The sequence below is a fragment of the Pipistrellus kuhlii genome, unplaced genomic scaffold, assembly GCF_014108245.1.
Source record: "Pipistrellus kuhlii isolate mPipKuh1 unplaced genomic scaffold, mPipKuh1.p scaffold_m20_p_1, whole genome shotgun sequence".
Classification (NCBI taxonomy): domain Eukaryota; kingdom Metazoa; phylum Chordata; class Mammalia; order Chiroptera; family Vespertilionidae; genus Pipistrellus; species Pipistrellus kuhlii.
In genome coordinates, this window is record NW_023425404.1 from 28,623,057 (window position 1) to 28,648,771 (window position 25,715).

Genomic DNA, 25,715 nt, shown 5'->3' on the forward strand with positions numbered 1-25,715 from the left:
TGAGACCTCTTATTCTTAACAACCAAATCCATGTTCTTTTCAGTATACCACACTGCCTCTCACAGTTCCTATTACAGACCTAACTAACTCTTTTGTCTGAAATCCCTGGGTCTGAAGTCCCTAGATCTGAAACCCCAGAATTTCCAAAGTCAGGGGATTTTTCTGGGACATAGAAGAGGTTTACAATTTAGGATGTGGCATTCCAAATTTGTTTTCTCTTGCCCATCATCATATGCTGCCACAAATACCTCTCCAGTTATGGGTATTTATTTGATTCAGTTGATTTACCGTATTTTTCGGACCATAAGACGCACAGGACCATAAGACGCACCAGTTTTTAGAGAAGGGAAATGAAGAAAAAAAGATTCTGAAACAAATAGTGTCCTAAAATATTTTATGTGCATTAAAACCCAACATCACAGTCATAAACACATGTAATCAACCCTGTAAAGTAAACAGCAGCATTTAGAACCATTTAGAACCATTATTAACAAATACAGTCAGCAAAAGACAAAATGTACTGTAAAACACAATAACGAAAGATTTCAATAATAAATTAGAATAAAGTTGAAGATTTATGGTAAAGGTTCTGCTTGTTTTATGAGAACCCCAAGAACTCCTCATCGCTAGAGTCAGAATCTAGAAAGCTCAGATCCTCACAATCACTAACAGGACTTTCGTCACTACTGGTGCTGGTACCAGTATTTTCATATAACATATCATCTTCAGTCCCATCTAAGGCATTGCTGATGCCACATTTTTTGAAGGAATGTACAATGATCTCATCCTTAACTGAGTCCCATGAGGTTTTCACCCACTCACAAACTTGGGTAATAGTGGGCCTTTTCATTCTTCCAGTACCGGTAGGTGTAAGATCATGATTACCAGCAGCCATCCATTTGTTCCACTCTTCCCTCATAAACACTTTAAATGGTTTGTTGATGGACACGTCTAGAGGTTGCAGCTGGCTGGTAAGACCACCGGGAATTACAGCTAAATGAGTTTTGACTTCTCTAAAGTTCTTTTTTGTAGTGTCGGTAATATGTGCTCTGAACTGGTCAAGCACTAACAAGGATGTTTTTTTTAAAAGCCCGCCTAGACGCTTGGACCACACTTTTTCAATCCAGAGCCTCATTCCCTTTTCGTCCATCCATCCTTTGTCATGGACATGCACCACGACTCCCTGAGGAATCGCTTCTTTTGGAAAAGTTTTCCTTTTGAAGATGAGCATTGGTGGCAATTTAGTACCATCTGCACAGCAGGACAACACAAGCGTGTAATGGGTTTTCTCATACCCTGAAGTTTTAACGGTTATAGTTTTTGCTCCTTTGTGGTCTACTGTTCTATTGGATGGCACATCAAAAGTAAGCGGGACTTCATCCATATTTCCAATCTGGCTTAGTTCAAATTGATTCTTCTTTCTGGCATCAATGACGAATTTGTGAAAAGACAAGATCTTTTCTTCTTATTCGTTGGGCATTTTTTGAGTAATTTTTGTTTTGGTGCGCATAGCAAGGCCATATCGCTTCATGAATCTGTAGCACCATGATGGTGAGCCAGTGAAATTTTGAATTCCTTTTTCCACAGCAATGAGTTTTGCTTTATTTATGATCATTTTTGTGGAGACCAAGAAGCCATTTTCACGGTGATGTGTGATCCACTCCTTTATGTCCACCTCCAACTCTGGCCACTTTGCAGCATGCCCACGTAAAGTGTGCTTACTACTTTTCTTCAACTTTTGCAGCTGATCCTCCTGTTTCCTCCACTCTCTTATCATCTTTTCAGAGGGAGGTGGTCCAAAGTGTCTCTCTGCTGCCCTGTTGCCATGCTTCTTTGCATATTTTATAACTTCCAGTTTGAAACCAACTTTATATGTGCATCTCTTCTGCTTGGACATCTTAGTGAGGGGGCGGTACTGGTACCGTATTTCTGCAAAACCGTAATTAAAGAACTGTAGAAAATACCAATACGGCATGTCTTTTTAATCCTTCCCCCCATATTCCATCAGGTGCTCTCATATCTCTCCCTCCCCCCTCCACACATTTTATTGCAGTCAGGCCCCTTTCACACTTAGTATGCGTTTTTTGTCCGTTTTCAGTGCGTTAACAGACACAATAAAAAAATGGACAGTTACCGCATAAAAAACGCAGCAAAACTGCGTAGGTATATGCGTTTATTTCGCATTTGTTTTGCAGCAGTTTTAAAGATGCAGCATGCTGCATCTTTTGTGCTTTAACATCACCATACATCATACTAGTCAATGGGAAAAAAAACACACCGCACAAAAAACACACAGAAAATGCATAGAAAACGCGTACTACATGCAGCAGAGATTTTAACGCAACAACACAGCTGCATATGTGTGAAAGGGCCCTCAGGCCTAAACACTGTATGTTACTAGTATAGTGGGGGCAAGCAGTAGTAGTTTTCAGAATATTGCCTGTATACCGTATGCAGAGACTTTCTGTGATTTAGCAATAACATTTACGGTACTGTGTAAAACACTTTCCAGCTTCTCACAAGGCTAAAAGCTGTCAGCAAAGTTCAGTGTTACCACTACAATGTGTAAACCCATAAATCATGCAGAGACTTTCTATGCTTTCTTTGCATAGTTTATGGGTATCTACACATTGTAGTGGTGAGAGAAGAGGCTGGAGAGTGTTTTACATTATGGTAAATGTTATTGGTTTGGTATCACAGAAAGTCTCTGCATACAATATACCGGTATGAAGTTTGTTGCAGTACAAACATTTTGACAGTTACCGGTATAATAGTATGAAGAGAAATTCTGACGTAGCGGCATTATCAATCAGGGCATCCAGCGGAGGGCGGAGTTTACTGGTGGGCGGAGATCTACAGTACGCCTACCCAATAGTCAAGCATGGCAACAGAGGGTGGAGAGGAATGATTGGGGGAATAGACGCGGCATTCTTCTGGGCTCGGAGTATGGCCCAGCAAGGGGTAAGGCGATGATTACGGTTTGGATTACGCAGTTACAGTACAACGCACCTGGGCTGACATGGAGATATGGCTGCAGCGAGGGCATGGAGGCTGACTACCATACATGGGAACTCCTCTACCACTCGGGGTTTACAGAGCGGGGCAGACACTCTGGGCACGGAGGAATGGACAGTGGCTGCAGCAAGCACACAGAGCCGGGCAAGCACACAGAGACCACACAGAGCCGGGCAAGTAAAAAAACTTTTTTTTTTAAAGTATATGTGTAGGCTATATTTGGACCATAAGATGCAGGGACTTTCCCCCCCCCCCACTTCTGGGGGGGAAAAAGTGCGTCTTATGGTCCGAAAAATATGGTAATCACCTACAGCGGGTCAGAGTGGTTAATCTGGATTAGATCAAGGCAAGTTTCTCTGGTCCATGGGTCAAAGGACTGACAGTAGTTAATCTGAGATGAAAAGCAAGCTGGACAAAACAAAACAAAAAAACAAAAAAATTTAAATAAATAACTGGTCATTCAACCCACTAACTGGGCATAGTCACTCCTTTGATTAGAGGAGACCTAGGGATGTGGACTATTCAGAGTTGTATCTATTTTTTGCTGATCCTTTCACCAGACTTGAACTTAAGCTGATGCTGTCAGCTCATCTCTGAATAGGTCAAGCATGAGGGTGATTTCCCTCCTCCAGGTTATCTTTCATAAACAACTGAACTCCACCCAAATGCTACCATTGTATTGAGGCCCATTTGAACATGAGTTATGACTTAGATTAAGTAAAATTTATAAAAAAGTGGAAGTTGGTTAAAACAATTTCTTTTTGCAAGAGCGTTAGATTTGGGGAAGGAAAGGGTGCCATTTCTTTTATACAAGACTTTCATAATGAAGGTTAACTGTGCTGGATATTGTATGTTCCACTTGCCCTTTCCGATTCAGCCCCCATTCTGCTCCACCCAGTTCTACACCCTAGGAGACTAAGCACTATGGACTCAGCAGCAGGCTACCTTGGTCCTTGTCTTTCCCTTGGGTTTGGTCAATGGGAACACAAGCAAATGGAAAGGAGAGAGGAGAATCATTTTCGGGTAGTTGTTTTCTAAGATCCCTGCCTGAAGTGTCCTTATAATCCAACTCTCCCCTTTTCCTGGAGGCTGCAGCTCCACTCAGGCGGCCCTCTCCTCCCAGGCCTAGTCCCTTCAGGCCAACTGGTGGTAAAGGAGCCCTAGAGACGTGCACTCATTTGCACTTCCTCTTTACTCTCCCCTTGTGTTTGTAAGCATTCTCTTTATTAAGCTCTGCTAACAGCAATCAATTTGAAGTTGTCAATTGATTCCAATGCTGCTAACATTTTATATATATATATAACTTTTTTTTAAAGATACAGGTCCTTTAATAAAAACAATGGATCTTAATCCCATCTAGGCTCAAAACAACTAACCTCCCATCCCCAGAATCACCCCAACTATATCACTCCCAAATGAAGTATAACTAGAATAGCTACTTTCTGTTTTCTTTTCTTTGATGACTTTTCTCTGATGAAGCCAAAATGTCATTTAGCATGAATATGTAAAATTCTTTTAAGTAAAAAAGCTAAAATATTAAAATATTAACATGGTGCTTTGTTTATTTTTGTTTGGTATGTATGTGTGTGTGTTTGCCTTAGATTAGGCCACAGACAGAGAAGAAAAATTCATTGAATTAACCTGAATCAGCAAGGTAAGAGTCATGCTTGTATTCATTCTGAGTATCTGCAAGAATTTAAGAGTATTTCTAAAGGAAATCTGGGGAATTCTGGCAGCTCCCATTTAATTCTGCATAGCACCAGATGGCTCTGACAAGGCTCTCCTTATTTTCCAAATGAGTGTTAATTTCATTCTTTCAACTTTTCCTAACTCAATGGAACACAGCAATGAATAATACTATCTTGTCTTTATACAGCATTTTGCAATTTACAAAGTGCCCCCCTATTTATTATTTCAACTGATCTTTACAATGCAGCAGCCCCCTCCACCCCAATCCAGTTTTGCTTTCCACAACTTCAGCTACTCCCAGGCAACTGCAATCTAAAAAGATTAAGTGGAAAATTCCAGAAGTAAACAATTCATAAATTTTAAATTGCATACTGTTCTGAGTAATATAATGAAATTTCATGCCAGCCAGCTTCATCCCACCCGGGACCTGAATCATTCCTTTGTTCAAAGTATCCTCACTGTATACCTACCCACGCCTTAGTCACTTAGCTGTCTCAGTTGTCGGATCAGACTGTCATGGCACCACAGTGCTTGTGTTCAAGTAACCCTTATGGTAGCCTAGCTCCATGTCACAGTGCCTGTCATTCACCTCACTTCATCTCATCACATAGGCATCGTCTCATTTCATATCATCCCAAGAAAGAAGGGTTAGTGTAAAGATATTCTGAGGGAGAGAACACATTCACATAACGTTTATTACAGTATTCTGTTATAATTGTTCTATTTTATGATTAGTTATTGTTGTTAATCTCTTACTGTGCCTAATTCATAAACTTTATCAGAAGTATAAGGAAAAATCGTGTATATATAGAGCGTTCGGTACTATCCGAGGTTTCAGGCATCCACTGGGGGTTTTGGAATGTGTCCCCTGTGGATAAGCAGGGATACTTTAGTTCAGATGTAGTCAGGGCAAATATTATACCCCTCCATTTTACAGATGAGGAAACAAAGGCCTGGAGATATTAGTCAAGACTCGTTTAGTTGCAACTTAAATTAGCTTAAGCAAAAATATGGGAATGTATTGGCTCACATCGACTGGAGTCATGGACTCTGTTGCTATGTTCTCTGCTTTTATCTGTCTGTTTCTGTCTTTCTGTCTCTCTTCCCCTCTGCGCATTAGATTTCATTCTCTCAACAGACTGAAACATGGCCTTCCGTGCTTCTTACTGTCTTGGAACCTCTCTTCCCTCAACTTGAGCTGGGAAATTCCAGCGGAAGAACCTATTGTCTACCCTTTGAACCAGCTCCTGAGGTCAGGGCTTCCCCAGCCTGGGTCAAGTCCCCGCCCTTGTGGCCAGTATTACGCAAACAAACAAACAAACAAACAAACAAACAAAACAGGAATAGACAAAGCCGGTGAGGAAGTCGTGGGGAGAGAGCCAGCCACCCTAATTTGCATGCATTCATTAAACAATCTGCCCAGGGGACGGAATCAGAACAACTGCATAAGCGATCTTTGGACTGCAAGCCCAGCATGGCTCCCCTTTCCTGCGAGGATGGTTATTGCTGGAGCCACAGCGTGTTCCTGCGCCTGGCGCTTCCCGTTCCCGCAGCTACCAGTGTGGATTGCCCCAGTACAACCTGGAAAAGGCTCGTGTTCTAGTCCTGAGCCTGTCACCCTTCAGCTGTGCTTGTGGGTATGCTACTTAACCTCCTGGAACCACAGCTTCCTCCTTGGTAAAGCCAAGTAAACAATTGCTGCGTCACAGGGTCATCAAAAGGATAAAGGCAGATAATGTGCTCCGGATGCCTTGGAAAATCATAAAGCACGACCTTAAGGTTTATTCCATAAGTTCTGCATGCAAATTCTAGGGAGACCAAAATTCCACATTGCCATTCTGCAGTTAACGGCTCTCTCTACCACCAGCCCACTGAAAGCATCACGCTGGTTCTGACATTTTTACTTTTTCAGTTTTAAAAGACACATTTCAAAAAGAAGTCTCCCAGAGAGTTTCAAATTAAAAGATGTAGTTCAGAAGAGAAGCTCAGGAACAGATGGTTTATTTTTTTTTTAAATATATGTTTTATTGATTTTTTACAGAGAGGAAGGGAGAGGGATAGAGAGTTAGAAACATCGATGGGAGAGAAACATCAATCAGCTGCCCCGTGCATACCTCCTACTAGGGATGTGCCTGCAACCAAGATACATGCCCTTGACTGGGATTGAACCTGGGACCCTTCAGTCCATAGGCCAATGCTTTATCCATTGAGCCAGACCAGTTAGGGCAGGAACAGATGGTTTAATGGCACTTATCATCGTCTTTTTCCCAATACAGATTAACCAGAAGATAAGAAAAATTTCTGAAACATGTAAGACACTGTTAACAGTGGTCACCTCTAGGGAGTGGGGCTAGATGTTGGTATTTGGAAAAAAACTTCTGGTTTTCATTTATTCCCATGTCTACTATCTGAATTTTTAAAATCTTATACATAAATTCATAATAAACAATTAAAAGCATGGTTATCAGAGAAAATAAATATAGTACATACCCAGTATAGTGTCTAACATCAAAAACTTTCAATTCATTCTTGTTTGTTGATCATACTGGGTATTCCTAGTTACTACCTATCCAGCAAAGTAAAGTCAACTTCACTAGAATAAAAGCCAGCTTTCATCCCTGTAAATGTGTGTTTTCCATTAATCATTTTGTTAGTAATGCTCATTACCACCTGCTGAGGAGATGGCTTTGAATTCTTACACTTTCACACACTAACAATAAAACCTCCTTTCTTAATTCCCGATTATAAAGCACAGTGCATGTTGCTGCCTCACTGCTCTTGCCACTGTTCTTGGAAGCTCACTTCCTTGCAAATAGTAGAGGATGCTGGGCTTCTAGGAACCATGCTATTTTATATGTGGGGGTTTGCATGATATTTTCTAAGAAATTAAAGGTTATATAGCAGCAAAGGCCAAACCCAAAGGACAGATTTAAATAGTATTTTTTCAAAATGATGCAATGGCTATGAAGTTTGGATGCTAAGCACTGGCTAAGTGCTATACTGGTTGCCTAGTTACATCTCTGTAGAAAGGTCAAAACTGTTGTCTCTGAATCTAGAAGGAATAAAAAACCTTAACGTTTCATCATTAAACCAAAGATTGTATGTAGAAACCCAGCAGAGTCATCCCTTAACGAATTGCCATCAGACTTTGACCAGGTGACAGCCCTGAAGCCAACCTAAGGAGATATTTTCCTAAAAACATTTCTTTATATAAAATTTGTTTTCTTTTTTTAAAATTTTTAAAATTTATTTATTTATTTTTACATATTTTATTAATTTTTTTTGCCCCCCTCCCTCCCACACATCCCCTCCCTTCCCAGAGTTTTGTGTCCATTGGTTGTACTTATATGCATGTATACAAGTCCTTCGGTTGATCTATTATCTCCTCCAGATCTTCCTCCCCTCCCCACTGTTATTTGACAGTCTGCCTGTTGCTTTACTTTCTCTATATCTGTCTCTTGGTTCATCAGTTTATAATGATCTTTATCATCCACCAATGAGTGAGGTCATGTGGTGTTTCTCCTTCATTGATTGGCTTATTTCACTCAGCATGATGTTCTCCAATTCCATCCACGTTGCTGCAAATGATGAGAATTCCTTCTTTTTTATGGCAGCATAGTATTCCATTGTGTAGATGTACCATAGTTTTTGGATCCAATCATCTGCTGACGGGCACCTAGGCTGTTTCCAAATTCTGGCTATTGTAGATTGTGCTGCTATGAACATAGGGGTGCAAATATCCTTTCTGATTGGTGTTTCTAGTTGAAATTTGTTTTCATGCTCACATTTCACTAAAGTTACCACATCTTTCCATTTTATCATATCCAATTGTGATCTGCTATTGTAGGGTATTAAAAAACTTTCCAGCTTCAATGATAAAACCTCTATCCCAAGAGAGGTGGAAGAAAGTCCACTGTTTTAAATTCTTTTACTTAAAAACAAATTTTTCTTGCAAAATTTTAAGAGGAGAAACGGTCTCTTTTTAAAAAAAAATCCCTGGAAGTTCAATTGATATTTTTTAATTGGAAAATTGACATAGTATTTACCATCTTAAAGTGCACAATTCAAAGGCATTTAGTATATTCACAAAGAGGCGTAGTCATCACTTCCATCTAGTTTCCAGACCTTTCCCCTGTGCCAAAAATACCTTGTACCTGGAGTAATCATTTGGATCTCATTTATACTTACTCTGTAATTTCTATTCAGAAAAGAATACAAAGTTCAGTTTAAATGATATGACCTGCTTTCATTTTTGCTACAACTTGTTTGATTCACACAAAAAACACACAACAGAAGTTCAAAGATGAAATTAGGCTGGTCTTAAAATAAAACCAAGATTGGGAGTCCTACAAGAAAAGAGCCCCAAAAGGGATAGAGGAGAATATCAAAATAATTCACAATTCTATCCAATACCTACCCTTGTCAGAAACCCAGATCCTACCCTGATAGTGCTCAATCTTTTTATGGATTAAAAAAAAAAAAAGGATGAAAAATTGAAAGAGAATTCTTTGTAGCTATCAACTAGGACAGTTTGGAAGATAGGGGACAAATACATACATACACACATACATACACACAAATCACCATCAACTCTAAAAGTCAAATATCTATTTGGAAAGAGCTAATTTTTTGCTCTTTCAGGTACACTTACAGTCCTCTGCTTAGTCCCCATGGCTTAGAGAGCAAAAATCTCTATGGAGACCATAGAAATGGAAGGGATGAGGGCCTCGGACCTTTAGTATTCCTGTTTTCTCAGGCTGATTTTGCTATGGATAGAGTCATTTACATCACTAAGTCGTTTATGCTCTACAACTGGGAGGTCAGAAAGCACCAAGTTCTTGGTGCTGAATAAGACTCGAAGACATTATCCATTCCAATCCTTTCCCCTGGGAGCATTCAAGTTAAACTTCCTAATCTTTACCTATTCCTGAATGAATAGTCTTAAAGGAGGCGGAGAGGGGAGTTCTACAAAAGGCAGAATTTAAAGTAAGAGAGCTTTATGATGCTTTGGGAATCTTGGATCGTATAATTTCCATACATGCTGACTTGCTGAGAAAGATTCAACGAGGTCCTGTGGTCACCTCAATAATGAAGTCATCAAAGCTCTGATCATCAGAGACATCGTGCAGGAGTTTGCTGGTGACATTGGAGAATGGCAAGGGCAGGCTACGACATATAATATTTCAAAAATGCTGTTTGTTCTTAGCTGTGAATCTTAGTTTTGTTTTGTTTTTTAAGTTGATATGAGCAAACACATATATGTGGATACAGATTTTCCAAGAGTTAGATTCACCCTTATTGTCTACCCAAACCTTGAGGGTTGTTGTCATTGTTTAATTCAATCAACATTTCTATTTTAATTCATCAACACGACAGCCACTCTCCACCAGAGCCATGTGTCAGACATCTGGGTTGACCAACTGTTCCGATCTGTCCCGATATTATCTTAGTTTCAGCACTGAAGGTCCCATGTGCAAGGAACACCTCAGTTCAACAAACAAGGATGGTGTGTTGCTCTACCAAGAGCCCTAGCTTTGGCCTTCAGATCTGCATTGCTGAAGGGTCTAGAAATGAATAGAAAGGGGATTGCTACAAAAATAGGTGGGAAAAACATTAAATCTCCATAAAAAACAAACTCTATCCCACATTCTATTCCAGAGATGGTTTTCAAAAAAATTTAACCCAGAGATTCAGTTCATTCACTAGGTTAAGAAATGCTTTCTTACGTTGTTTGGGATGACCTACCTAATGTATGGAGGAAATGAAACCATCCCTAGAAATTAGTAAATACCGCTAGAGTGAGGCTTTGACATAGTATGTTATTTTTTCCATCAATTTTCACATTTTAGAGCCTAATAAAGTATAAGATGGTAGGCAGACATAACAGCATAAAATAAAACTCTTACATTTCTTTGCTGCTATTCAAAGACCTTGGAACCTGCACACTGTAGGTAAACTTTTCTGAGTTGGAGAAGTGCCAAAAGCAGCACTCTCCAGAGGCCACACCAAGAGTAGCAGGAAGCCTGGCTAAGAATGGAGTCCATGGACTTCAACCTGTCCACTGACCCCAGGCCAAACACTCCAAGAAAACCAAAAGCCTTCAGTGCCTCTATCTAGAAAATAGGATTTGCAGAAACAAGACAAGGAACTCTAAGGCTTCTCAACCCAAACAATAAAATGTTAGATCATCTTATCTCTGCTCCCTGAAGCATTCCTACCTTCTAAAGAGATTAGAAAAATTAATTTCTTTGGAGTAGGCAAAATAATAGCCCCCAAATAAGAACAAGTCCTAATCCCTCGAACCCATCAATAAGTAACCTTAGGTGGATAAAGGGACTTTGAAGATGTGATTAATGAAGAACACTGAGAAGGGGAGATTATCCTAGATGATCCAGGTGTTCCAAATCTTATAACATAGGTCTTTAAAATAAAGTAAGTAACTTTTCTGTCTGAGTTCAGAATTAGATGTAATTATGGTAGAAAGACAGAGATGCGATGTTGTTGCCTTTAAAGATGGGGGAAATCAGACCCTAGAAGCCATAAAAGCCAAAGAAATGAATTCTTCCAGAAAGAGACTCAGCTCTGCTGACACTTTGCTTTTAGCCCAGTGAGATCCCTGCACAGCCGAACCTGCAAGCAGAACTGTAAAATAATAAAATGGTTTCCTTCTATACCAGTGTGTGGCAATTTGTTACAGTAGTGACAGGACATAAAAATATTCTTCATCATTGCTACTATTTAATTTGCAGGATGCCTTCGTAGTATTTTGCTTTAAACCTCAATATTTGATTGTTGCTTACCCAGTGTTTCATTTTTGCTTCTCTGCATAGACTTAAAAAATAGATTTTAGCACTGGAGCAAATATGCTCGCAATCCCTACGACAGTACAAAACACCACTTTTTTTTTTTACACGTCTACTTTATTTAGTTTCTTCCTTTAGCTTGTTAGCACGGAGACCACTTACATAAGGAACCACTGAGCAAAACTAAAACCAATAATTTTGCAAGGAGCAAAAATGCTTCCAGGTGAGAGTAGAAATTCTGCTTGGATTTAAGCTACTTAAAAACATGTATTAGCTTGGAAGAAATCAACCCGAATATTAGACAAAGAATGTCAAATACTTACATAACAGTCTTCATTATTAGTAAGATTTGGTAGAACATAGGAACAATTCAGCTCTCACCTATAAGATATTAAATACTGAACTCCAAAAGAACCTCTTTACGGAGTAGCAAAAGCTATACACGGTCTTAACCAGAGATTCTCAGGCCTGGCTGCACATTAAAATATCTAGGAAGCTTCTAGAAACTGCAGCTATCCAGGCCCCTGGCCCCAGGATTCTGATTCACCTGGCCTGGGAAGGTCTGCAGGTGAACTCTTCCCTGGAAATTCTGATGTGCAGTCAGGACCGGGAACCACTGCTCAGTATCCATCTATGAGTAGCCTCCTGGACATAGCTACCTGGACGTGGCCACTCCATGGAGTTGAAGCCTCTTCCTGTATTTGTAGCCCTGTTATCACGACCCATATCATCGCCCAAAAGGGAGATCTGGCAGTTACTCCAGATGTCTTGCTTCCTTTACTTCTCATCCTTAATCAGCAATTCCATCAGCTCTCCCATATCAGACCTTCATTTTCAAACCCAAGATCTACTGGCCTCCCTTTCTTTAGTCTCTCTCCATGGCTTTATACATTACTTTGCAGCCTAAGGAATTATCCTTAAAAAGAATTATGTGTACTTCTCTGTCTTCCCACTCAAACTAGAATCCACTCTTGAGCTTGGCCCTAGTGTTCCCAAGCTTCATCGGCTTGGACCCATATCATCGCCCAAAAGGGAGATCTGGCAGTTACTCCAGATGTCTTGCTTCCTTTACTTCTCATCCTTAATCAGCAATTCCATCAGCTCTCCCATATCAGACCTTCATTTTCAAACCCAAGATCTACTGGCCTCCCTTCCTTTAGTCTCTCTCCATGGCTTTATACATTACTCTGCAGCCTAAGGAATTATCCTTAAAAAGAATTATGTGTACTTCTCTGTCTTCCCACTCAAACTAGAATCCACTCTTGAGCTTGGCCCTAGTGTTCCCAAGCTTCATCGGCTTGCTTCTCAAGCCACATCTCTGTAGTAGGCCACTTCCCAAGCATGCCGAGGCCATTGTTAACTTCTAAAGGTTCCACTGTGCTTTTTGGGGACTTGGTGTATTTTCCTTATTCCCAGAATTCCTTTCTATAACTTTTCCTTATTCCCAGAATTCCTTTCTATAACTTTTCTGATTGATGGCACTTCATGTCCTAGCTCAAATAAATGCTTCTTTGTCCATCAAGCCTCTCACCAAACTCCCCACCACATAGGTCCTCTCCTCTCTCACCCAGAGCACTCTGATCAGAGACTTCCTATTTGCAAGCTTCTCTCTCCCATGAGACTGAGCAACTCTGGGGCAAGGCCTGTGTGTTTTTCATCTTCATGTTCCTAGAACCTGCTATTCAACTCATATGCTCATTCATTGAACAACTGTATTAAATATACATTGAGTGGCCAGATTATTATGATCTCGGAACGCATAATAATCTGGCCACTCAGTGTATATCCTATATAGTAAAAGGTTAATATGAAAATTGTCCCCTTGACCAGAAGTTCAGCCAGCAGGCAGGCCAGCCAACTGCCCATGGACTCCAACCATGCACGAATTCATGCACCAGGTCATATATATATGTTATAATACATATTACACACACACATACACAGAGTGGCCAGATTAGTATGCATTCAGAGATCATAATAATCTGTCCACTCAGTGTATAACAAGTGCCAGACATCTTGCTAGACACTAAAGGCAAAATGCTTTCTCAGAGCTTATATTCTTGAAAGGGGGGCAGGTAATGGAACAAATATTTATGTTAAAATAAGAAGGTACATGAGAGGGTTGGGAAAAGTGTCTTGTGTTTTTAAGTTTCCAGTATATTCAGAAGTGAAAAAATGTCAAAATAGGTTTTAAAAATTGTGGCACATTTTAAATATTTACATTTAACAATTAAAATTATATGATGAGTGTCATCTTTTAATTTTGTCAGAGTATCTCCGACAGATAACCTCATTTGGAGATGTCAGAAGTCCAAATTTGAGGACTTCATAAATGTGAGGTGGGAAAATTGGCTCTCTTATTCTAAGAAGGTTCTGACACTAGTAGATAATAAATATTTGCTGAAAGAATAAATGGATGAATGACTAGCTCCAGTAAACTAAGTCAGTTATAATAGGTTTTTATTTCTTATTAGTATTTTACTGTAGCCACTAAATAATTATGTAAATAAAGATTCAAGATTCAACAACCAAATTCAAGCCACTGTCATAATAAACCAATGGGAAAAGAGAAGTGGGTGGGGGTATAAATAAAATTATACTGGCTATGAGTTGATAACTGTTAAAATTAAATGAGTAGGGCTATGGATGGCCATTATATTATTCTCTTGATTTGGGTATGTGCTTACAATTTTTCATAATAAAGTGAAATTTAAAAAGAGAGGATGGCAATCCAAGTCACGGACTAAAGGGAACGGTATATCTTGGTTGGGGCGAGCACATACATTATCACCTGTCTCAGCAATATGGAGACCCAAAGATTACAATGCTTTAGCTAGTTTCAAAGCCAAGTCAGCTTCTTCAAGGAGAAACCCCACCAGCATTAAACTGCCCCTTTAATGCAATTATTGTTGTTGCTTCTGGAAATGTACTTACAATGTCTACAACCAACCTGTTAAGAACAGGGCTCACCCCTCTCTTGAGCTAATAATCTCTGATTTACATAACATCTCCATTTCCCAGGGCACGTTCTCAACAGCTGCAACCACGTCGTCATGTTTAGTGCCACAGAAATACATTTTATTAAGGCAGCGACCTCACAGGCTCTCCAACTCGGGTTTAAGAAGAAAATCGGGGAATCTGTGTGAGAAATCTGGTTTAAACTATCAAGGAGAGCTATCTTCCCCCTTTAAATCCTGAAGTCATGTCAATATTGCTACAGATGCTATGAATGTTTGATAAACATCACATGTCTAATGCTTTCCTCTGTAGCATCACTTCAGACACTTATTTTCCTCTTGAACTTCTGGTGAGATTCAAGATCCTGGAGGAAAATACTTCAAAAGCCTTACCTTTTCAGTGCCCAAAGCCTAAAGCTCCCTAGACGATCCCGGGCTGTCAAGAAAGCAGAGGGGAAACGGTGTTGTTTAGAAAAAGGAGAAATAACATGATACACACAAGCTGAACAAGCAAATGGATGTTTCTGTGAACGGGATTTGGTGGTGATGGCCACATGGCTGCAAGAGCAGGAAGGTCTGATAGGTTTATACTTCTGAGTCAAGAAGCAGACATCTTGTTAACACTTTTTCTTTTAAGAGATATATTTGTGGAAATAGGAGCTTCTTTCTTTGCGAACATCCCTAGCATGCAAGAAAACATGAAAACACAAAGTTGAGGGCCCTGGGGAGAGCAGAGTTCTTCGTGAAGGAGGCTGGGTACCGGTGAGATGAAGAAAATCAAGCTTTCCCCCTCACCTAACCTGATTGGCTCCCAGCAGGACCCAAGTGACAGAGATGGAGCACACTCCTTCTCTAGGTGTTGGGGTTGGAATTGGAGTTCCATTTGTGTATATCTAGCACTTTAAGAGGGTGGATGGATAAGGTAGTAGTTTTAAAAGCATCTTTAGCATCCAAAGCTTCTGTGAGCTGTTTAAAAGTAGAGATTCCTATACATCAAGGCACTAGTGACCTCTGAGGAAGTTGAGCAGATTTGTGGCCTAATTTTGCCTAAATATGGTGCATATCCAAGGAAGTTCCCATGCTCAGGAGCTTCTTTATTACTGAAAAGTTCCTCAGCACCCAGCTCAAAGGGAATCACCTCTGCCCCAGGAAGTGCTTTACCAGTCCTCTTTTGTTGCATCTCAGAGCAAAGAGGTGCCTCACATCTAAAGTACTGACTAAGGGTGCAAACCCAATTCACATTGCGTCCTAAGGAACATCAGTGTCTCTAGCGATCTCACATCGCTTAAGACTGGCACATGTGCTATAGTCTCAACCCAACCAATCACAGTCCCAGGTGACTTTAAGGAATCCTATGTTTTTTAAATAAACCAACATGATTAGGAAACTGTTACCATGATTAATGACAGCAAAGGAATAATAATAATAACGAAAGCACAAGGTAAGGGCAAAAACAACCTATTTTCAGAGAATGAACCCTAGAGAGAACAGTGATTAGTGGGACTAGCAAAATGAGCTTGTCCAGGGTGCTCCAGCAACCTCATGTGTTACTGGCAGCAGCATGAATCAGCACAACTTCTTTGGAAAGCAGTTTGGCAGCATTTTGCAAGATCCTCAAATATATTCTCAGTCATTTTTTTAGTGATGCTATTCCTTGACTTTATTCAAAAATAAATAAACAAAATCCAAAATTGTAGACAATAAATTATTACCATGTGTTAAAAAATAGACTAAATGTCAAATACAACCTATTAAACAAAACAAAGACTCTACATGATAGCACTTTAAAAGTGAATTAAAAAAATTTTAAATGATAAAAAATGCACATTTTATAGAGTATATGTATATTTATAAATCAACTAATGTTCTAATATACATATTTATAAATCATGATAACTCTAATACATTTTATGTATTTTTCATAAGTAATATTCATTTAACATATAATATGTAATATTTTCTATTAAATATTATATATAATCTTACTGATATATAGTTTTTTTCTAGAAAAAATATTAGAAAGAGATACATACAAATGTAAACAGTGTATTATCTCCTTGTATAGAATAATGGAAGTAGCAGAAATTGTTATATATGCCCCAGTATCCTCTCTTTTTATTCCATGCTTATATTGAATTCTAAACTAGCACATACCATATACATGTCAAAAATAACTACTTTCCCTAGCCTCCCTTGATGCTATGTGCCCATGAGTCAAAGTTCAAAGGGATGCTACAAAAATGATATGTGCAACTTCTAGGTCATGCCTTCCCCTTTCAACTTTCTCCCTTCTGGATGGTTATAGTGGGGCCCTTATGGCAAGCCATGTTGGACCATAAAGCAAGGGAAGCATGCTAGGGATGATGGAACAACATGGCAGCAGAAGCCTGGGTCTCTCCTTCTTGTGGAGCAGAGCTATCTTACCAGTCCTCTACCACTCACCTCTGGATTGCTATGGGAAAGGGAAGTAACTCCTAACATGTGTTAGCCACTATCAAATCAGGTCTCTTACACACTATTCAACCAACAACCTAATTAATAGAAAAGGTCATTTAAAAAAATATATTTTATTGATTTTTTTTACAGAGAGGAAGAGAGAGGAATAGAGAGTTAGAAACATCGATGAGAGAGAATCATCTATCAGCTGCCTCTTGTACACTCCCTACTGGGTATGTGCCCGCAACCAAGGTACATGCCCTTGACCGGAATCGAACCCGGGACCTTTCAGTCCGCAGACCGATGCTCTACCACTGAGCCAAACCGGTTTCGGCAAAAGGGTCATTCTTGCCGAAACCAGTTTGGCTCAGTGGATGGAGTGTCAGCCTGTGGACTAAAAGGTCCCAGGTTCGATTGCGGTCAAGGGCATGTACATTGGTTGCGGGCACATCCCCGGTAGGGAGTGTGCAGGAGGCAGGTGGTCGATGTTTCTATCTCATCGATGTTTCTAGCTCTCTATCCCTATCCCTCTCTAAAAAAAAAAAAAAAAAAAAAAAAAAAAAAAAAAAAAAAATCAATAAAATATATTTTAAAAAAAGAAAGGATCATTCTTATTTTTTCTTTACAACTTAAGTATTTTCCAATTTCCCCCTCAGTTTCCAAATTTTTCATAATCACCATGAATTAATTTGATCATCATAAGAAAATTATAAGTTAAGCTTTGCTCACTAATGTTAAGAAAATTAACCCTAGCTGGTTTGGCTCAGTGGATAAGAGCGCTGGCCTGTGGACGGAAGGGTCCCAGGTTTGATTCTGGCCAAGGGCACATGCCTAGGTTGTGGGCTCAATTCCCTAGTAGGAGGTGTGCAGGAGGCAGCCAAGAAATGATTCTCTCTCATCATTGATGTTTCTATCTCTCTATCCATCTCCCTTCCTCTCTGAGATCAATAAAAATATTAAAAAAAAAAAGATAATTAAGATAGCACAGAATAAGTTTGGCAACATGTGCCTTTTCCCCACCTATGAGAATAAATGAAATCTCTACTTATGAGAAGTAGTTATTACATCCTATGCCAGTACACAGATTACACACAAACTCCCTGAGTTTGTATGACCCTTAGTCACACCCCATGGCACTTTATTTGAAACCTTTTGAAAAATAGTTTTAATAGGGACAGTTGTTTAACTCCAAATAAATATGTTTTAAAATCTGCTTGAGGAATACTCTTAAAAAAATAAAATTGTAGACAAGTATTTATAGTACTTACCCCTTATCCATGGTTTCCTTTCCATGGTAAACCATGGTTTAACAATATTGAATGAACAATCCCGGAAATGAACATCTCATTAGGTTTAAATTACATGCCATTCTGAGTAGGGCGATAAAATCTCACACCATCTTGTTCCATGCTGCCTGGGATGAGAATCATCTCCTTGTTCAGTGTATCCAGGCTGTCTTTGCTACCTGTCCATTAGTTGCTTAGTAGCCTTCTCAGTTATCAGATTGGTTGTCACAGTAACCCAGTGTTTGTGTTCAAGTAACCTTGATTTTACTTAAGAATGGCTCTAAAGCACAAGAATCACAGTGACAATGGCAACTCAGATATGCAAAAAAAAGATGTAAAATTTTCCTTTAAGTGAAAAGATATGTAAGTATAGGAAAAAGCATACATGGCTCAGGTATCCACTGAGGGGATCTTAAAATGCATCCCCCCCAGATATGGGGGACTACTGTATATTTTAAGAGGCTACCTACATAGACTTCTCAACGTGAACTAAGAAACATTCTTTTAAAAATGTGCACTAACTCATACCTTTCCTTTCAGGGTGTTGTTTGTTCCCCATCATGAATCATAATGAATCACTCTTGCAGCAATTCCACTGGCCCAGTAACTCTGTTGACTGCCCATCAACAGTGTTTTTTGTTTCGCTTTCCCCTGAAGGGGAACAGACTTGGCAGAGCTCACAGAATCTGCCTGGTCTTCTCTGTGACCTGGGGGCCAGCATTATAAGATGACTGTCCGAGACAAAGAAGTCACATCTGCTCCACAAAGTGCAGGAAAGATACCTGGTCTCCTTGGGAACCACATCTGAAACAGTGGCCTCACGAAGACCAGTCTCTAACCAGCTTAGAATAATGCACTGAGGGTCCTTTAAATCTGCAATAATGGTTGAAACCGGTTTGGCTCAGTGGTAGAGCGTCGGTCTGCGGACTGAAAGGTCCCAGGTTCGACTCCGGTCAAGGGCATGTACATTGGTTGCGGGCACATCCCCAATAGGGGGTGTGCAAGAGGCAGCTGGTCGATGTTTCTCTCTCATTGATGTTTCTAGCTTTCTCTTTCCCTTCTTCCTCTCTGTAAAATATCAATAAAATATATTAAAAATAAATAAATAAATAAATAAATCTGCAATAATGTTATGCCAGTGGCATTTTGTGCCTTTTAGAGGATCATTAAAGCTCTGTGCACCTGATTACGAGACAGTTCACCAGGCAGGCCGTAGAGGTTTATATGGAACTAGAGGCCCAGTACACGAAATTCATGCAAGGGGTTGGGCCCTCGCAGCCAGCCCCTCACAGCCTTGGCCAGCCCTCACAGCCCTGGCTTCATCTGCAAGGTCATCTGGATGGTCATTCTGCTGTTGGGCCTATTTAGCATTTTAGCTCTTTATTATATAGGATTATATATATCAGATTAAAAACCTTCCCAAGAGAATACCAAATGGTCCTTTTCTCACCTGTGACTCACAACACCCAACAGTAACATGGCTAACTCATATTCAACAACACAGGCAGGATGCCAGGGTTTCTTTACTTCCCTCTGACAATGGCTGTGCCAATATGCTCTCAAGAACACCCTATATTCCTTCCTGCAATAATTGAAGCTGATAGTCCAAGCTCTGAATTCTCAGTTTCTCTCCCCTTCTTCCCTTTACTGGAACACAAGCAAGCCAACGCCACAGGCCTAATCACCATGGCAACAACACGCACTGTGATGATGAGTGTGTTTGTTTTTTAAAATGACTCACAGATTGTTGCCCCCAGAAGCTCCAGACACACAGGTTTCTGGCTGGTTTAATAAAATCTACCCAAAGTTTTCTGATAAATTTCTTGCTCCTATTAGCATAATGGAGATGACGGAGAGAGTTTCAAGTCAAATATGTCCTTTTCCTTAAGGATGAAAAAAAAATTCACCTGGTTCCTTAAACACTCCAAGATTAATCAATTTAAAACTCAAGTTAATAGTGACATTAATTTGAGTTTGTACACCGGAGATAATTAATCTGTTCCCAATTTAAATAATTAAGGGATTTCATAACATAGTTTGAGAGACCCAAGTGGAATAATCAGGAGTAAAAAATATCAAATAAAATAGCCTAAATCTGTGGCTACATGGTCAGTCATATGTAAAGTAATAAAAAAGAATAAGTACCTTAACACGGATATGTTTTTAAATTAATGTCCAAAATAAAGATGTTTATTTTTTAAGTGCAGACATGAAAGAGTCCAGCACATTTAGGAGAACTACTTCCATTTATTTACTCAATGAATATTATTTAAGACCTTCTATATATAAGCATCAGTGTTCACTGGAACATTGCAATAGCCGTTAGGGGTTAGGGAAGGCTATTTTATTATGAGAGGAGAGCCAGGGCATGGTGGAGTGCATTATCTCCTCTCAGCCCCTTTGCTTCACAAATCACTATTCAGAATACGCTCCGGGCGGGCGAGAGAGACCATTACCTAATGATTCTATCAGGCCTAGCATTCAAAGTCATGACTTTAGCATCACGGTGGACTCCCTCAAAGAAAAAAAAATGCCGGTAATGTTAGTTTGTTGATTTCCTCTATATAAAGTGGAGATAAATCTTATTTTATAATAAATTTAACTAATTTTTATATCAATCTGTTTAACTTCAAAGTCTAAGTTTCCTGATGCTTATGTGTAATACAACATATAATATGCATGCACACACAAAATAGTCACTAAACATTGCTATCTCCAAACAGCTACGTCTTTTATGTACTGTTACTATATTTTTTCTCTAGAGTTTAAAATGTATTCAATAGGATAAGCTAGTTTATACTGTGGCAACAACAACAATAACAACAAAAAACTAAGAACCAAAATCTCAAGACAGCAACGCTTATTTCTCACTCTCACTACATGTCCATTATGGGTGTGTGGAGGGACTCTCTCTGTGTTGTCTTTAAGACTCAGGCCTAAGAGAGCAGCCACCCTTTCTGTGCCTCCATAACTGCCAGTTACCAAGGTATGTGCTTATACCCTGGTTCTCACAAGATTCGTCCTGGAAGTGATAAACATCATTTCTGCTCACATTTCACTGAACAATATACGATACATGGCGACACCTAACTACAGTGGACAGAGAAACATAAACTTATCATGAATTGGGAGGGAAAACTGGAAATATTTATGACTAAGCACATGGATTACTGAGCAAATAGCACATGTTTGAGACTGATGCTTGACTAAGTCAGAATATCAACATGTGACCATGCCACACAAATAGACTCCCTTCAGTGATTACTTACCCCAAGTTCTGAGCACCTGTGACTGCTATTGGGCCATAATCATTTCTGCTAGAATTTGGTAATAATTCTGTTAATAGCCCTAACCGGTTTGGCTCAGTGGATAGAGCATCGGCCTGTGGACTAAAGGGTTCCAGTTTCGATTCTGGTCAAGGGCATGTACCTTGGAGGCACATTCCCCTGTAGGGGGTGTGCAGGAGACAGCTGATCGATGTTTCTAACTCTCTATTCTTCTCCCTTCCTCTCTGAAAAAAAAAAAAATCAATAAAATATATTTAAAAAAAAAAGAATTCTGTGAAGAGAAGAGAATAAAAGACACCCTACTCCAGCATGTGGTAACAGTACCAATTGTACTCATAACAGCTACACTTCTGAATAATTGCCGTAAGTCAGGCACTATGCTAAATAAATATTCTCTATACATGATATCATTGTCTCCTGACAATTTTGTGAAGTAGGTTTTGCCATTATAATCTCCCATTTAATAGATGAGGAAACAGGGATATAAGTTTTAAGCAACTTGTCCAAGAAATTCTGATTCCAATGTTCTTTAGTTACCATGCTATCCTGTGTAGAAAGCCTTAGGATGTTATTTTTTCTACACCATGGTATTTTGGAGTTATTTTAAGATATAATAAAAGACAAGTTGTACCATGTTTTCCCCTAGGACTTTTCACCTTTGCATAGTTAATTATTTTATTATTTTAATTTAAATAAATCTTGAGGTTGTTCTATGTGAACACAATGGCTATGGGTCTTCCCTCTCTGAGAGGTCTAAAACTGTTAACTAAAACTGTTAGTGAAGTGTCTTCAGTGCCTATCCATAACAGAGTTCCCTAAGCACAACCATCAATCATGAGGTTTAAAAAGATAACAAAGGATGAATTGAGTTTTCCAAGGAAAGCCTCAAAAATGAGGGGATTCTTTTCCCTGCTTAAATTTTTCACAATTTTTTTCCCTATGGTTCTGCACAGATCAGACAAATTCCCTTTTTAAACAGAGCTCTGTTGGCAAAGCCTAAAAATTAACTTTACTTTCTGTTTTAAAATGCAAATATAAGAGTAGGAAGCACTCAATCATTTATTACAGAGAAGGAACTCCTACCATGAATACCTAGTCTGTAATGATGAGGATGCACAGAAATACACTTAGAGATGAGCAGTCAAAACACTGCAGTAATGTCAATTCCCGGAAATTTCCCTTTTTCACTGTTGCTGCTTCACAGATTCAGCCTCTGAAATAGAACACCAGAGTAGAAGGTAGGAACCAAGAAAAAACTGCAACAAGAATGAAACTGCAGGTTGCCTCCACAGTTAGAAAGTGAAAACCTATTTGTGAAATAACTCATAATCGAAAATTCTAGAGATGACTCCTTCTATTGCAGGTGCTGCAATCATCAAAATACATCCCTGTCTACAAAAAGCAAGGTTTTCATGTAAGTCTGGCAGACACTGTACATAGAACCTTGACCTCTCCAGCTCATATCTTGACCCAGGGTGGATTTTGTTTCAATCAAATTGATTTAATTGATCAGTCATAAAGACTCAATTTAATTATATATTTTTACAATGCAGACATGCTGGGCTGGTTGTCCAAATTAAATGTTATCCTTATTACTGTATATCGGATCTAGTAATAATTAATGTCGTTTTTAAACATTCGTTTAAAATCTTGCTTGGCGTTGACTTGTATTGACATAACCTTCAAACACGTGGTATCTACAGAACGTGTGAAGTGCAATTAACAAGTTTTGCTTGAAAAAGTTTGTGTTTGGTTTGGTTTTTGTTGCAAAACTAGGGCTAAGAAGATGGCGGATGAAGAGCATATTTGGCACTGCATGCTTTACGAGTTCCAATTAGGAAGAAAAGCAAGTGAGGCTGCAAAAAACATCTGTAGTGCTCTTGGTCAAGATGCAGTTAGGGCCAGAAAATGCCAGCGTTGGTTTGAGAAATTTCACGAGGGAAATTTTTCGTTAGATGACAAGAGTGGTCGAGGCCGTGTGTCCAATTTTGATCAAGAAGCTCTTCAAGCTCTTTTGGTGCAAAATCCTCAAATTACCCAACAAGAGCTTGCGACAACTTTAAATTGTTCACAAAAAACAATTTCCAATCAATTGTGTGCACTTGGCAAAGTCCAAAAGTTTGGAAAATGGGTTCCTCATGAGTTGACCGACAACCACCGTAATCAAAGAGTCACAATTTGCAGTTCGCTCCTCTCTCGTCAAAACCGTTTGCTGTTTTTAGAGCAAATTGTTACCGGAGATGAACAATGGGTGCTGTATGTTAATTTGAAAAGGCAGCCTCAATGGTTGGACAAAAATGAGGCTCCGCAGCCCACGCCAAAACCTGACTTGCATGCGAAAAAAGTGATGTTGTGTGTTTGGTGGAATTTTAAAGGAATTCTTCATTATGAACTTTTACCATCTAACCAAACCATTACAAGTGCAGTGTATAGTGCCCAATTGGAAAGGTTAGCCCAAGCTTTAAGAGAAAAAGAACCCGCGCTGATTAATCGGAAGGGCGTAATTCTTCACCACGATAACGCACGACCGCATACTGCAAGAATCACTGCTGAAAAACTGCGCCAGTTGGAATGGGAAGTTCTCCCTCAACCTGCATATTCTCCTGATATTGCCCCTTCCGATTACCATTTGTTTCATTCTTTGCAAAACTTTCTTCTTGGAAAAAAATGTAATAATGAAGAATGCCTCAAAAATGCAGTAGATAGAATTTTTTGCATCAAAATCACAAGAATTTTGCAACAGAGGGATTAAAATGCTTCCTGAGCATTGGGCACAAGTAGTAGAAAACAACAGCAACTATATTGTTGATTAAATTTTGTTGTATTGTTTAAATAAATTCGATTTAAAAAAGTATTAGAAAACGACATTAATTATTACTAGACCTAATAGATGCTGATGTATTTTCTTCTGGAATAATTTGTTTAGGAGGGTCTTCTTGACTTAGTTTGACATCAGCCATTTTGTATTTTCCTTTAAGATTCTTTCTCCAATCTACTTAGATCATCTCCATCAACCAAAACAAGGGAGTGTATGTGTGTGGGTTTCAAAGAGAAATCCATGGAATCACTGTTGGGACTCAAACTTGTGTGACCTTGATAAGTGACTTAACCTTTTTGAGCCTTGAGGGAGGGAGGGGGGGAGGAGGGAAGAAGGAAGAGCCCTGACATCTTTGGCTCAGTGGATAAAGCATCGAAGTGTAGACTCAAGGGTCTCAGGTTCGATTCCAATCAAGGGCATGTATCTTGGTTGCGGCACATACCCAGTAGGGAGTATGATAGGGCAGTTGATCGATGTTTCTCTCTCATCAGTGTTTCTAATTCTCTATCCCTCTCCCTTTCTCTCTGTAAAAAAATCAATAAAATATATTGAGAGAGAAAGAGGGAAAGAGAGAGAGAAAGGAAGAAACTAACCACATCACTGTGCCTCTAGACATTGAAACCTGCTTGTAATTCCGAAACTGTAGTAGCCATCTCAGCACTGCAGGGTGGGTCTAAGGGGGTGAACCAACCTGCTGAGGATGTCAGAATGGGAGGAAAGCAAGAATTCAGGTTGCTAAGAACATTGTTCACCTATGACTAAGCCTGAAATTACCCTCCTATCAGGAGGTTTTGAGATAAGTTCCCTATTGCTTAAGCCATTTGATAGGGTGTTCTTTTACTAGCAGCCAAAGTGTCTCTGATACAAAGATACTCTTCTCATCATAAACAGAATGTACAACAAATGCTAGTTCACAACTTGATTCTTAAAACGAGTTGATCTTCGCTCATTCAAACACCAGTGAGAAGTGGATGCTGTGTGAATGACTCCTGAGTGTTTTCCCTGGCTCCCTGCTTCCTTCCTCCCCCCAGAATTAAGGGTAGAGTTACTGCTTTCTCTATTTATTTACTGAAGTGACAAAACAAGTACCTAAGTTTATTTTAAAGAAGGAGATTGGCATTTAATTCAGACAGCAAGCCCTGTAGTACTGATTGCAGTGTAGAAAAATATAATTAAACAGTCATCTCCTTGACTGGGTAAGTCAATAGATCTATAAAATTAAGCTCAGACCAAGTATTCAATAGAACAGCAAAGTTTCACATTTGCAGTCTGTCTAGTTTAATTAAAAAAGCTTCCTTTGTATATGAAAGACATTCTTTTTAGATTATGGTACATATATGTAAAAAGGCCATACTTCCTCTGAAATTTCACCTAATCTTTATTTCAGTACCCAGCACTTTCTGCTTGCGAATGCTGTTCCCCCA

The 25,715-nt window shown here is 39.3% G+C and overlaps 1 protein-coding gene across 2 annotated transcripts in view; it reads right to left on the minus strand.

Moving 5' to 3' along the window:
- Positions 1-25,715, minus strand: part of GNG2 (G protein subunit gamma 2) — a 107,624-nt gene that overhangs the window by 71,300 nt on the left and 10,609 nt on the right. The window contains exons 2-3 of one of the 2 annotated variants that reach the window (XM_045580749.1): positions 14,858-14,900; positions 430-1,929 (exon numbers count right to left, since the gene is read on the minus strand). In XM_045580749.1, coding sequence (XP_045436705.1) covers positions 599-1,384 — 786 coding nt within the window. In that variant the 5' untranslated portion in view covers positions 1,385-1,929; positions 14,858-14,900 and the 3' untranslated portion in view covers positions 430-598. Of the gene's footprint in view, positions 1-429; positions 1,930-14,857; positions 14,901-25,715 lie in introns of those variants that run through there. The other variant, XM_045580752.1, reaches the window with a different exon arrangement.